Genomic DNA, 13,787 nt, shown 5'->3' on the forward strand with positions numbered 1-13,787 from the left:
TGGTTATGGACTATTGGCTTTAAGTTATTGGATATGGTTAAAAAATTGTAACATTGGTAACAGAATGTTGGCTTAAAATTGGTAATTTGGTGGGAGCCATTCTAGACAGCATGTGGCATGAGCAGCTCTAAATTGAGATAATATTTTTATGGAATTCTTATCCTAGAAACCAGGCTTCTAAAATAATTTAGGACAATGTCTCTTTGTTGAGGTATTGGAGACCACACCATCGTGCATTCATATGTAGGAATTGGCAGTCAACTTTGTAGCATCTAGGATAGACTCGGTGTTTTGGAGACTGGATTTTGGAGGCTAGATTGTTTGTTGGAAGTTTAGTTTTGCTTTCCAAAGTTGTGGTTGTGCTTTGGTGTTACAAGGAGAACTTAAAGATTGTGGATAAGGATTGCCAGTGATACACTGGCTAACTCAAACTTATTTGTAATTAAGAAAAAAAAATCAAACAGGTAAAGATTGTTACAGGATTTATGAAGGAATGATGAGGTTTAGGAACTTGTGAGAGCTTTACAGCCTGTTTGCTTACTCCAACTGCCATTTCAAGACAGATTAAGGGGATTGTTTTTATGCAGTTTTTTTATGTCCTGGAGATTGTGAGTTTTCGTTTAGTGAGCTTGCTTATAATTTTAGAGGGCCCATGAAGTGATATCACTAAAAAAAATTTACAAAAGAATGGCTAATAGCCCTGTATTATGTAATTTTGTCACTGCTTCAATGTAAGAAGTTAGAACTTTGAATCTCTCAGCGTATATGGACATTTTCACTACAAACATTTAGTCTCACAATGAGCTTTAATATTTGGGGAGTAGCTGTTGCTCCAGAAAAGATTCAATATTCCTTTTTAATATTTGAAACTAATTTTAAGCTTCTAAGGATATGTTAATTGGCTAAGTACCTCACCTTACCAGAGGACTTAAGCCTTTGTTTGATATCCTCATTGGAGATAAAGCTTTTGTTGTGTTAATACAGAATTGTAGGCTAGAGTCATGGAAGCATTTTAAAAAGGAACCTGGTGAAACATACCTTATTCCAAACAACAAGTAAATCGGTTATGACAAAATGCTGATATTTGACCTATTGCATATACAAATTTTTGAGGCAAAATTTATAATTTTACTCTATGCCTGCTTTTGCAGCCCATAGAAAATACACTTACTGTATTTATAGATGGTTCATCTAATGAAAAGGCAACATATATAATTGATCACATGTTTATTCTCTAGAGTATCCCCTGCTTCAGCACAGATTATTGAATTACGTGCTTTAGCCGCTGTTTTTTAGTGTTAAATAAATCAGACTTTCAGTTCATATAGTGATAGCCAATGTGTGGCTTTGGTTTACAATTGATTAAAATATTTTCCTTTTTTAGGTACTGCTAACCCTCAAATTTTATAATTACTTATGCTTTATCGCAGGCAAGTTTTCTACATGAAATCAGTGAGTGATGATTTCAGTATAAATGTCTGACAATTCACTTTCCTTTCAGTGCTCTGGTTCAGACAACTAAACGAAACCGTAGACTCATACTGCCCTCTTTGGAAATGATAATGGAGTTGATAACACACCCTCACGAAAAGAGGAAAACTGCATTTGCTTACTCTTAAATCCCAGCCTCACCCTGCCAGTGCAGGATTTCTAAGGCTAAATCTGGACCATATTTACAGGATTTGGCATTTCAAATTAATGCTTATGTTTAGGTAAATAAAGTTTGTGAGGGGCTAGAGAGATGGCTTAGTGGTTAAGAGCACTAAGTACTGTTCCTTTATAGGCCATTTAAGAACTCAAACTGGATTGCCAGGACCCCTTAGCAAGGGAGGGCAATGATACCAGGCAGATTATAGGCCTTACATAGGAACGATTAGTCAAACAATCTCATTCTTTATATCACCAAAACAATAATGCTGGAGACAATAATTTGGTATACACGTAAAATTATAAATACAAGTGCTCAGTGGTGTCAATTTCTTCCTGTATAACATAATAGTGTTAATCCTCAAGAATTTATCTTAATAAATTAATATCTTAGCAATATCTTAATAAATAAAAATGGAGAGTTATATCCCTGTATGCTATACAATTATTTAAATGATGCTCTTTTTTATTTCAATTTTAAAATTTGGATGCCAAGGAACTCTGAGTGTTTATGGCACCCTACCACTAGGCATACTTCTGCCTAGGTGAAATGGAAGGCCCCACATATTGGCATATGGCATGATCCTGTTCAGGTATTTTATATGGGGAAGAGGGCATGTTTGTGTTTTTCCTACAGGATGCTACAGGAGTGTGCCAGCTGCCAGAGTAGCTGGTAAGACATGCTGATCCTGGGAGCATGAAGATTCAGCTCTTATGGTTCAGGTCCCTGGAGTCATTCCTGTGCCCTTGGAGGAAGATGGAGGATTCCCCGTCATCTTTTGTCAGCATGGAGATTTTGGCATTGCTGCAGTCATGACCTGTTACTGCTGCTGCATGACCTGTCCCACCATAGCCTGCACTTCAACACTCCATGCACTGCTGCATGCAGGAGGAGAAGACCGAACTCCAGCCATTACCCCTGCCCCTCTTCATTCACTGGCGGCTGTTGCTGCTGTGACTGGTGTTGCCATTTTGCAGTTTGTGACTTCACAGGAATGCCATCTGCATGAAGCTGCTGGAGACTGGGGAACTCTGCCCTGGTTATGCAGATCTCAGACCTGGTTCCATTGCCTTCTGGTTGTTCTAGAGAAGGATGGCCAATCCTGAACTGTCTTGGGAAAGACTTTGGCACCTTCACTGCTATTGTAGCAACCATTGTTGCTATTGCCACTGTGTCTGCAGCATCTGGAATTGCCATCCCCCCAATCTATTGTTAGACAAGCACAGTGGGTAGTTGCTGATGATTGGGAATTCTACATTTTAATAAGGAACAGCTTGACAATGGCCCTCAGTGTTATAGTCCTCTGAGTTTGGGCACTAGGGGGCTGCAGTAGTCAGCTTTATGCTTCTTATCACATGCACAAACAGCACTCCAAGTCCTGGGCAGCAACTAAGCAGGTGTTGTTCTGCTTCATAGGATCCAAACCCTCTGCCCAAATTGGGCTCAATCTTCAAAAGAAGTAGTTAGCTAAGGACGGGCAACTCTTTGGAACCAGTGCTCACCTAAGACAGGAAATTCTGAGACTGGCAGAATTTTCCAGAGACGGGAAAGAGTTCTGATAATCCAATGTGTCCTAAGACAGGCGTTGCTTCAAAAATAATATAGGGGGACTTGCTTAATAAAAAATTAAAATAAAATAGGGGAACTTCTCAGAGCCTCCTGGGTTCCCTGCAGTGTTTCACCACCTTGTCAGACCCTTCTGGGTCCCTTGCAGGGTTTGACCCCTGCTGAGCCCTGCTGATGAATGTGGAAGCCTTTTGTTTCTAACAAAGGAACAGCCTGGTCTGGTATTGACACACCTGGGCAATGGTCAATTCGTTCCTGTCTTTTGTCTTCCCAGTCTTTCATTTTTGGGATTTAGGCTGGTCTTCCTGGATTACTCCCCAGTAAATTTGGGGCACGAATTCATTATTCAATCTTTTGTTACCTAAGCCTTAAGCCATGGTTTCCCACTGTGCTTTCCAGAGTTTTCCACCTGGTCAATTTGGGGTATATATTCCCAAAATAAAGCCACAGGGTGGGCTTTCTTTCTTAACAAGAATAACCCGCATGTGTGTGTTTTCTAATCCCACAGGCTTATGCCTGGTTCCTGGTGCCATCTTGGTGTGGACATCGACATCCACCAGCTCTCCTGATTTGCTCAGGTACAGGTCAGGACCAGGTCTCCTGTGCTCATGCCCTTGAGACCAGTGCTGCTCAAGGGGCTGAGCGTCTCAGCCAGTGAGGCAGTGGGCAGTCTGCCCTTTTAAAACACATAGGGAATGGCCAGGGTGGTATTGAAAGAACAAAACAGACAGTCACGACGAAGTCAGAAGTTTAGAAATGCTATCTCACCCCTAAAAAGCCCTAAATACCTCAAATTTCCAGACCCTGCCCTTGGCCAGTGAGTAAATAAAAGGTCACATTTCTTGAGCCTGCTCTCCCAGAAACTTTATAAAAATGCTAAAGATAAGACCCTTAAGTGTGAGATCCTGACCTAATAAAGATAACAGAAAGCTTCTCCCAGGAACTCGCTGACCATAAAGTTAGATTACAATCTTAAAAGGAATCTTGAGAGAGAGAAAGCTCTCCTTGTGATTTTTTCACTGGTATTCTCAACACTTTCCAATGAATCTATCCCCGCCCCCTTGGGTTGTGGCTTCTTCCTTTAAATACTCCTTCTACTCAGAGTCAAACTCCTCTGCCCCTGTGTGAGATAAGAGTCTCAACCCCAGTGCACTGGTTCCTACCTATAAACCTCATGTGATTATAGCAAGGACGGTCTTATGTGAGTTCTTGGGAGTTTTCATCATCCTGAGACTTGAGTAAGGGCCTGCCCGCTCTAGGGGTCTTTCAGTACTGCATACCTATAAACCCAGGGCTCAGAAGCAGAGGCCAGAAGAGCCTGCAACAGAATCAATGCAGAATATAGAATAAAGTTCCAGAATCCCTACTCATGACTCAAGTTTTATGGCCCAACAAGCACCATGGCCACATATCTGGATCTGTGCTTGTCCCATGGGACAAGGCTACAGGGATGAGGGCTTCCTTAGTTGAGTGATAACTCTACCTTAAAGGATCTTCACCTTGACAAAATCTCAGATGTTCATGACCTCCAAGAGCAGGGGGTACTAATGTCCATAGCACCCATGTTTCTAGGGTGCTGTCCATATCCGTGAGGACTCCTGTGATGTTAACTACACAGGCTCTGCTCGCCTCTTGGACAGCAAGATCTCAAGGCTAAACAGAGAGGAATGATGGATTGCTGGTTGCAAATGTGTCAAATCAGGCCTACACTGGGGGCATCCAATATAGACTAGGACTCCAGGAGAGGGAGCGTGAGGCTTTGGTCACTCTGAGCTAAGCCATGACTCTCTGCAGGAAATTACTTCTACCTCTGGATTAATAGAACTGGACAGGGAAGCCACTACCCTCCATTAACCACTTGTCTCCAGGACTTCCCCACCGCAAACAAGTGCTCTTTGCAGGTGACCTGTGTTGGTGTGTGGCTTGAAGGTGCTTCTTCACATCCAGGAGGCCCTGGGTTCTATCCCCACTAATGGGTATGGGCGGGGGGAGGAAAGTGGCTCAAGAGATGGTTACATAAAGAAGACTCAGGGTCACCAGCAATCACAAGGCAGAGAATAGGCGTCTAATCCAGCCAAACCACAAGCAAGAGACCTTGCCTGTGCAGATAAAGCAGACTGCTCTTCATCCCCCCTCTTTTTCCTCCAGCATCAGCCTGAGGGAAGCCCACCCTAACTAAGTGGTCCCCCACTCTTAGCTGGTTAACATGAGTTAGCTAGTGCGGGTAGCAGAAAGGACAGAGATGTGAACTGGCAGGCAGGACTCAGCAGACACAGTGTAGCAAAAGAAAAACTGAGATCTTGGCTGGGAGAACAGAGAGTTTATTGGACTAAAATAGGGGAACCTTGAGAGGCATGTGTGGGAACCCTGCAGAACCCCAGATTTTTATGTATGTATGGGGGTGGTGTCACAGTGCCTTGGGTTTCTGCCTCTTCCCTGTGCTGTCCATGTGCCTCCAGGGCCAAGAGCAGCAAACCACAACACAATGGCATTCCAGGAAGTACAGATCTGAAAGTCCTAGAGAGGGGAGTGGGGCACCTACCCAGCAGGGGCTATAGAGTTGAATCAAGGTGTTCCACACCCTACCCCCACCTGGGAGTTTCTATTACTCAGAATTTATCACTAGAGGGCTTCAGAGGAGTGATTACACATGAGGCTAAAAGGACAAGGGTGGCGGGGCCTTGGAGGGGCCATCACAGCAAGGTCTCCAGGAGGACTGAGCCCAGGCTGAACAGAAGCACCCCTGCCACGGTCCAGGTGCTGCCTCCAGTGGGACCTGCTGCATTGCAAAGATCTGTATTGCAACAGGAAACCTTCGTGTAGACAACGGTACCCAGGATCTCGGTTCTTTGAGGAAACTTGGGGCAGATTGGAAGGCAGAGATTGCTCTTTGCTGTCCGTCTTACAGAGCCTGCAAGACATCAGGGAGTGAGTCACTTCTTATGCAGGAACAACAGAGCACCCCAAAGTCTGGGCCACATGTCACCAGGCCTGGATGGCCCAGACTTGTCTCTAAGGCATGTTGAAGCCAGACATGGTCGATCAGACTTGTAATTCCCGAACTGGGAAGATTGAGGCAGGAGAAATTTTATGAGTTCAATTCCACACTGGGTTACATGGGGGGCTTCTGGGCAAACCTGGGCTAGAGTGAGACCCTGCCTCAACTAACAAACAAACGAAACAAAGATAAAAAACCATGGGCTGGTAAGGAGACTTGGAGACCCCCTCCTCCAAGTTCTGGTCACTAAAGCCCATCAAACGATGGGCAGGCATGGTGGCCTACTTGTAGCTCTGTGCTTAAAAAACAAAGATGTGAATCCCCTGAGATGAGCTCACTGGCTAGACAAGCTGAACATGAAAGACTTGAATTCAGTGTGAGACCCTGCCTTAGTAAATAAAATCATTGTCATAGGAGATTCCCATCAACTTCTGGGTCCCTTACACTTGTACCTCCCCAGTGCCTGCACATCCACATGTGTGTGCACATGTGTCTTTACATGCAAAGTGCTGTGGAAGCAGCTCAGTCAGTGAAGTGCTTGCTACATGAAAGCATTAAGGACCCAAGTTTAATTCCCAGCAACCATATAAATAGCTAGCCAAGCACGGGGTGCTGGTTATAATCTCCGTGCTGGAGAGAGGGAATCGGAAGGTCCTGAGAGCTCTCTGCCACCTCCCTCCTCTCCTTTCCTAGGTCCCAGTGAAAGATCTTGTCTCCAAAACCAAGGTGGTTGGGAATGGAGACATGGCTCAGCAGTTCAAAAGCACTTGTTGCTCTTACACAAGCCCAGGGTTTGGGCCCCAGACTCCACATGGTGGTTTACAACCTTCTGCACCTCCAGTTCCAGGAAATTCAAAACTCGTGTGTATTAAACAAAAGTAGACAGTGCCTAAGGAATGGTACTCAAGGATGTTTTCTGACCTTCACATACATTATGTTACATTACATACATTCATACATGTGAACCCACATTTATAGACAAACATGCGCACACACACGCGCAGGAACACGTACCCCACAGAGACACAGCACAGTGTAAGATCACTCAGTGGCAGAGCAAAAAGGGCAACCAGCCTCTCAGACTCTTGCAGTTCCCTGGGAAGTTGCATCTAGGAGACCTACTTCAGGAGACAGGCAGGGTGTGGTCAGGAACAGGAAACTGTAGAGCAGGGTGGGGCTGTTCCTGCCTTGTCTATCTGGAGGATATGTCAGAAACTGGTGCGTTGAAGGATCTAAAATGCCCTAAGGTCTCCCTTCTATCATCAATCCTGTCATTCCTTTAGCCCTAGCTCCAGATTCCTTCACTATATACAAAGACTCACTAAATGCTTCCAGCTCTCCAGGTCTGACAGTGAGATCCTAGATATAACGGAAGGGTAGGAGCAGCACATGACTACCCTGGCAACAGAGGGGGGAGGGGATGATGAACACCATGCATGCCAACAGGTTTTATGATCCACACCCCAGAGCTTCCTCGGACCCCAACAGTCCTCACTTTGCAGGAGTCCCACTCCCACCCCAGGAGTTATCTACCTGGAAGGAGGGGAACCATGGTCCAGAACATGTACCCAGACTTTTTCTTCTAAGCCACCCCCACCCATATTTGAACAGGATACAGGGAACTTACCCTCTACAGCTTCTAACACCTGAGAAACACAGACTCCATCAGAGTAGGGGCAGGTAGCTGTTGAGCAGTTAGCATTAAGTGGGACTTCTATGCAACTGTAGCACTTTAAGCCCTGAGCTGAGAAAGAAGCCAATACATGAGGAGGGTTAGGGCATGCCCTTCCTAACCCAGACCCCTCCTCTACAATGTGTTTACTTCCACACAGCTGCTGGACACTAGGACAGAGCAAGGACACTACTGCCCAGTCACCTCCACCAAAGCAAAAGTGAACCAAGCGCAACAGTCGTTCAAATATGCTCAGGGCTGCTGTCTCACTGAGCCACCACACAGGAGAGACCTGGACCTCAAGAGGTATTAGCCACCAAAATGGGAAGGCATAGAAACCAAACGTCTGCTGAAGCAGTGAATGGGTGTATAAGTAGGTACTGGAGGCTGCCAGATGGGGAGGGTTGTTCTGACCTGTCCCACCCTAAACCTGCAGAGCTGGTCTCTGGGTCTTGGAGCATGACTGAGCTCTGAACATCTCAGAGTCCAGCTCAAAGCTGAGGCTTCCTGCAATACAGACATAACTGGATGTATTGGTGTATTTGAGCTCAGAATCTCTTAAAGTAAGGAAATTCTAGTATTTGGGCCTCCTGTGGCATGGGCTGGGGCATAAGAAAAAGCCAAATGCCAAGAGTTAAGGATTCCAAACCCCTTGACTTGGCAACTTGGTCACAAAAGAAGCCTTCGCTAGTTTGTGTGTACACAAGTCAGTGTCCTGACTGGGAGGCAAAGGCAGCAGGGTAGAGTCACTCTGGTGGCCAGGGTTTGTGGCAGAGGTTAGTGCTCTCCAAGAGTCCCTCTGGCATGTGGTGATGGTTGCAAGGCAGGCACTGGCAGTTTACAGACCCAGGAAGCCCTCCAGCACAGGAGGCTTCACCCACCACAAGTTAGTCTCCAAACCCCTGACCCCAGCACACCTCAGGCACTGTGCATACACTGGAAATGCAAGTGTATCCACAACACCGAGGCCCGTTTCCATCTCCAGTGTACCCTCCTGCCCTCTCTCATTTTCCACCTCACCTCTTTCTGCACACAGTAGGGCCAGGAAAAAGATGAGCATACAGGACTTCATAGCGCAAGAACTGTTCATCCTCAGAGAAGGGGTGCACAGAGAAAACCTTGGAAATTGGAGCCAGTTAATAGACTTCCAATTACGTCCCAGGGCTCCCACGCAGCTCAGGCATCCAATCTCCCCCACCCCCGAACACACACACACACACACACACACACACACACACACACACACACACACACACACACACAAAGAGCTCTCTCCAAGGAATAGATGTCTGTCTACATCTCTTATCTACCACCCGCCCAGCTTTTCCTTCCTAACCTCAAACTTCCTCCCACAGCCTATCCAGAGGGCTCTTCCCTGTGCTTGCCAACTATCAGCTCCCTCCTGACAGCACTCCTTACTTCCTCTCTGTGACCAGGTTGCAGGCACCGTGGAAAATTCTAGCACATGTGGACTTATATGAGTACTTTACTTTCCCTCAGCTCCTCCCACCTGACATCCGGAAAAGGGAGGGTTTAGGTACTTACTTCCTCCAGGTCTCATGTTTATTGAATAAGAGTTAACGGGGTTTGTTGGTTAGCTCGGGGAGTCAGATTTACAGTAGTTGGGGTGGGAAGGCCACGCAGTTGGTGAAGGATCTTGGTGCTGGAAGACTCAGAGGCAGAAGGGCAGGGGCCTTGGTTGACTTGTGCTTACCATTCAGAAAGCAAGGGAAGGAAGCAACGTGCTCAACTTTTTCCGGGTTTTTGGTTTTTATTTTTGTTTGTTTGTTTTTGTGTTTTGGATATTCTGTGACAGTTTCTCTGTGTGGCTTTGGCTGTCCTACGACTTCCTCGGTGAGACCAGGCTGGCTCGAACTCGTAGCTATCAAAGGTGTGCTGTAGCTGCTGCTGCTTCTGCCACCACCACTTGCATTTTTCCTGTCTCTAAATACCGGGCATGGGTTGCATTGGCTCAGAGCCCACAGCCTTCCTTCCTATAAGCAGGCAAACTACTGACAAATAGTTGGAGACTAGGTCTGGTGAGCAGGCCCCTAACAGCATCTTGCATCCACAATGTGAGAGTCCTGGGCCGAGAACTAACTGGCAACTGGGGTGGAAGTTACTAAGCAGGGTCTGATGTGTTTGGGTGATATCTGGGGCTGTGGGTGCTATAAGCATCTGGAAGCTAGAGCCAGAGATGCTTTTCATGACACAAGTCAGTCTTATGCAGAGGATGAATGACCCCAGTGTCCCAGCTGCCCAAAAGCCTGTTGAAGCAGCCACATGCTCATTCTCCCGGCTCCAGTTTGTACATTGCTTGTCCCTACACCTATGAGGTCCTAGTCCAATGTGTTCCACAAAGGACATGAGTTTCCCTGGCCTTTATGACACTACCATGTGGCATAGTATTCTAACAATTAGAACCTTACTAATGAGCCACATATTGATGACATCTGTGGCCCAGCCCTGGGATTTTTCCCACATCAAGCCAGAGTCTGAGTTTCCTAACTCCATGGAGCTTAGAGCTCAGTGAGTAGCCCCACTTACTCCTCTACAAGGCACTGATTTATACAGGTTACAGAAGGAAAGCTGGTCACAAAAAGAGACCTGAGCTGGAAATCATCCTGAGAGGATGCCATAGCAAAGGACACGCATGCTCAGAGGACAACTGTGTCCCAAAATGGTCCACAGAATCAGTGAAACTGAGTGCATTCAGTTAAGCAGGCAAGGCTACCAAGTAAACGTAGCCAGAGGCTCAGGGAACATCAGGCATATTCTCCGGATGGGAGGCACAGGGCTGAAACAAGAGTCTCATTCTTCCTGTGATTTCTGGCTGGATCCACATGTACATTCAACTCCAGTGTCGATGTTCTGGGTTATGTAGGAAGATCGATGGAAGAAAGAGAGACACTGTAGGCCAAAGGCAGGATTCTGAAGGAGCAGTGGGGAATTGGCCTTTTCGGTAATGATTACCAAACCTGAGGACTGCTTGAAAGCCTCAGTGCCATCACTCCAGAATTCATACAAGATGAGTGGCTCTGCTAAAATTCTGTTACCTTCAATGGCCTGTACCCTTGCACCATTACCAAAATCCCTTCCTTGTTACCCTACAATCTATGATGCAATCAAACCGTGTTTGCCAGCAACATTGCATAACCCAGCACACACCACCATGGTAAGAGGAAGAGAACAGGGAGAAAATTTTTCTCTGTAATTCCCCTCACATGCTGTCCCAGGCATATAAGAGTCTATGTCAAGGAAAGAGCTGCAGAGACCAAGGCCCTGCAAACAAACACGGAGCATCAGTTGCTGATCCAAGTGACAAGCCCTCCCAATTCTTAGCACTCAATGAGTTTATGGGGTTTTTTAACAGAAGATGGGTGAGGTCACTTACAGGAACACGCATAATATCAAAACCACTAAGTGACCGCCAAATCACAGCTGACAGTTCATCTTCTGTTTCCTCTACATTCTAGCATATTCTGAGACCACTTGTGGCTGGAGGAGAGGAAGAGGGAGTAACGGCTGGAACTCCAGGTGACAGTCCTCCCCTGTGAATATAGAGAGTTCTGTCCTTTATCACAAAACTTTCGTCGTTTTGCTCCTCTGACCCCATTGCTGTGGCTCCTGGGCAAAGTTATCCCTACTCCAGGATGGCGATGGACCACATCACCACACTGCTTCAGACTGCTTCTCTAAAAGTCTTAAACTAGGGGTTCTCATGAGTCCTCCACTTTCCACCCAGCACCACTGTTTGGGAAGTAAGCTTCCCTTAGTGTGGACTCCTGCCCAAATTCCTGACAGACTCCCTAAATGAACTCTTAAGGAGACGGCAACAGTGGGCTTGCCGATTCTTAGAGTTCGATGTACCTGATGTTACCAGGCTTGTGTGAGTGAAGCCAGGCCCTCTGCAGAGAGGGCTACATGCAATACAAAACACACCCAGCCCTCTCTCCTGCCTTACAACTCACTCAGCAGCCTGACTGCTGTCACAGTGGACAGGTCAAATATTAGCCAAGCCAGTTCCTCTCCACAGAGAATGAAGGACGACTGTTAAGTAGCCAAGGTCACATATGCCTCCCTCACCGCCTTCAGTCACACAGCAAAGGTTTCTCCTTAACTAAGTGTACCTCTGCCAAGTGCTGCTTGCCCCTCCCCACCAGTGTGGCCTCAGGATGCAGAGGTGCTGGGAAGCAGCTGTTGCAGGGTAGTAAGTTTGGTGGGGATAAATAATTCAGAAAACTGTGTGAAAAGGACAGCTCCTTTTCTGAAACAGAGGGGCTGGATTATACAGTATGAGTCAGAGGAAGGGGAGGAAAGAGATAGAAGAGGAAGTGGGTGGTGAGGGCAGAGGCTTCTAAGTGTTTCAGGTGCCAATTACATGGTTTATAGCAGACAGTACTCTGGTTGAAAGAAGACAGTACTCTGGTGGGGAAACAGAAACCTGCCTGGTTTTATCATAACTTGGCTTTGGTCTCAATGGAGTTGTGTAGGTCCAAGCCTGCATTGGGGAGAAAGGAACCCCAATCCTTCAGTGCTTTATGATGGCTGTCCAGTGGTATGGTCAGGGTTAGCATTCCTTCTAGGATCTGCCCACAGTTACCTGGCAACAGCTAGGTAAGCCTGACTCACTACAAAGGGGCTGCTTGACCCCTTGTCACTCTCTTCTCTTGCTCCTTCCCTCTCTTCCCCTCTGTCCCTTCTCTCTCTGTTCCCCTCCCCTCTCTCTCCATGTGAGCATGCACAGCCTCAACTCTTCTCTCTCCCCCCCAGCCCCCCTACTCCCTCCCCATGCCCTAATAAAATCTATTCTCTACTATACCTGTCATATGGCTGGTCCTTCAGGGAGAAAGAATGCCTCATTATGTGCCTGCAGAGGCACTGCCCGCCCCCAGCACCATAGACTCCACCAAACATATCCCTGGCTTCGTTTTCCTTTTGTAAAACAAAACAGTCAGCACTCTACTGTCCCTCATCTGTTTTGTGAACCCACATCTCTTCTTTTGTTTCTGAGAATGGGGCCATATCATATCTGTCAGCATGGTTTGTGGGAGTAGCTTGTTATTGTACCAGAACTGGTTGATGATGTCTGTGGCTATATTAGTACCTTGTTTTTATAATACCTGGGGTGAGAAGGACAGGGCCGCAGATGGCTAACCATCAAGGGCAAGAGGGAGACATTGAGGGAGATTGAGAACCAAGAGGCAGGATCATTGAAGGGATACTGGGACCTCGAACTGTGGCAGAGTCATGAAGGGCCTTAATATTTTGTCCATCCCTCCTCCAGGATGACACAAGTTCCATATCCTTCCTCACTTCTGCTGTCCAGAGGTCCAAAGTGTTCTGATCTAAGCTACGGATGTCATGAAGTCACACCATATGACAGATCTCATGTGGGAGGTTGACCCGGGGTCGGGATTTGGGGGTGGGGTGTTGGTGAGTCCCTAAGGCCTGCGGTGAAGATGCTCATACCTGATTGGAAACTAATGCTAGGTGACATCCTGTTAGTTTACCTATGCTACCTTCCTGTTTTGCAGTACAAGTCCAGCAAGGGTGGCCAATAGTGCCTGGGGAACAATTATAACAGGAACGCAGAGGTAGGGAGGCCCTCAAAATGTGGGGATCTCCTGTAAGGGTTAAAGGAGAGACCCAGGAGGAACCATGCAAGGTAGCAAGACTATTCCGAGGCTAAGAGGGAAACAGAAAGAAGGCACTAACAAACATGAGAGGCATTGGGGTGGTGCTCTGAGAGATGCCTGGGGTATGGGTAATGCTCTACCATCCCCTTGTTTGGCTTGGGACACCTCCCCCAAACAAAAAAACAAAACAAAACAAAACAAAACCGTTAGGAGTATACAGACACTTTATCTGAGAAGAGCAGAACTTCCACTGTTACTGGGCTG

At 46.6% G+C, this 13,787-nt stretch overlaps 1 protein-coding gene across 2 annotated transcripts; it reads right to left on the reverse strand.

Annotated features, from left to right (window-relative positions):
- Positions 1-5,514: 5,514 nt before the first annotated feature.
- Ly6c (Ly6-C antigen) lies at positions 5,515-9,334 on the reverse strand. Of its 2 annotated transcripts, none has more exons than NM_020103.2 (4): positions 9,304-9,334; positions 8,905-9,002; positions 7,840-7,956; positions 5,515-6,125 (listed from the first exon to the last, which is right to left on the reverse strand). In NM_020103.2, the coding sequence occupies exons 2-4, from the start codon at positions 8,972-8,974 to the stop codon at positions 5,908-5,910; spliced, it is 405 nt and encodes a 134-aa protein (NP_064488.1). In that variant the 5' UTR covers positions 8,975-9,002; positions 9,304-9,334; the 3' UTR covers positions 5,515-5,907. The 2 variants fall into 2 exon arrangements, with proteins under 2 accessions (NP_064488.1, XP_038935722.1); XM_039079794.2 differs by lacking the exon at positions 9,304-9,334 and adding an exon at positions 9,221-9,239 and having other exon boundaries at positions 5,520-6,125.
- Between the last annotated feature and the right edge of the window lie 4,453 nt (positions 9,335-13,787).

Source organism: Rattus norvegicus, chromosome 7 (assembly GCF_036323735.1).
Source record: "Rattus norvegicus strain BN/NHsdMcwi chromosome 7, GRCr8, whole genome shotgun sequence".
Taxonomy (NCBI): domain Eukaryota; kingdom Metazoa; phylum Chordata; class Mammalia; order Rodentia; family Muridae; genus Rattus; species Rattus norvegicus.

Excerpts from the sequence above, each read along its gene's own strand:
- Ly6c (NM_020103.2), bottom strand. The coding sequence starts at position 8,974 with ATGAACAGTTCTTGCGCTATGAAGTCCTGTATGCTCATCTTTTTCCTG. Across the intron at positions 7,957-8,904 it reads CCTACTGTGTGCAGAAAGAG|CTCAGGGCTTAAAGTGCTAC; the intron begins GTGAGGTGGAAA and ends CTTCTTTCTCAG. Across the intron at positions 6,126-7,839 it reads GGTGTTAGAAGCTGTAGAGG|GCTCTGTAAGACGGACAGCA; the intron begins GTAAGTTCCCTG and ends GATGTCTTGCAG.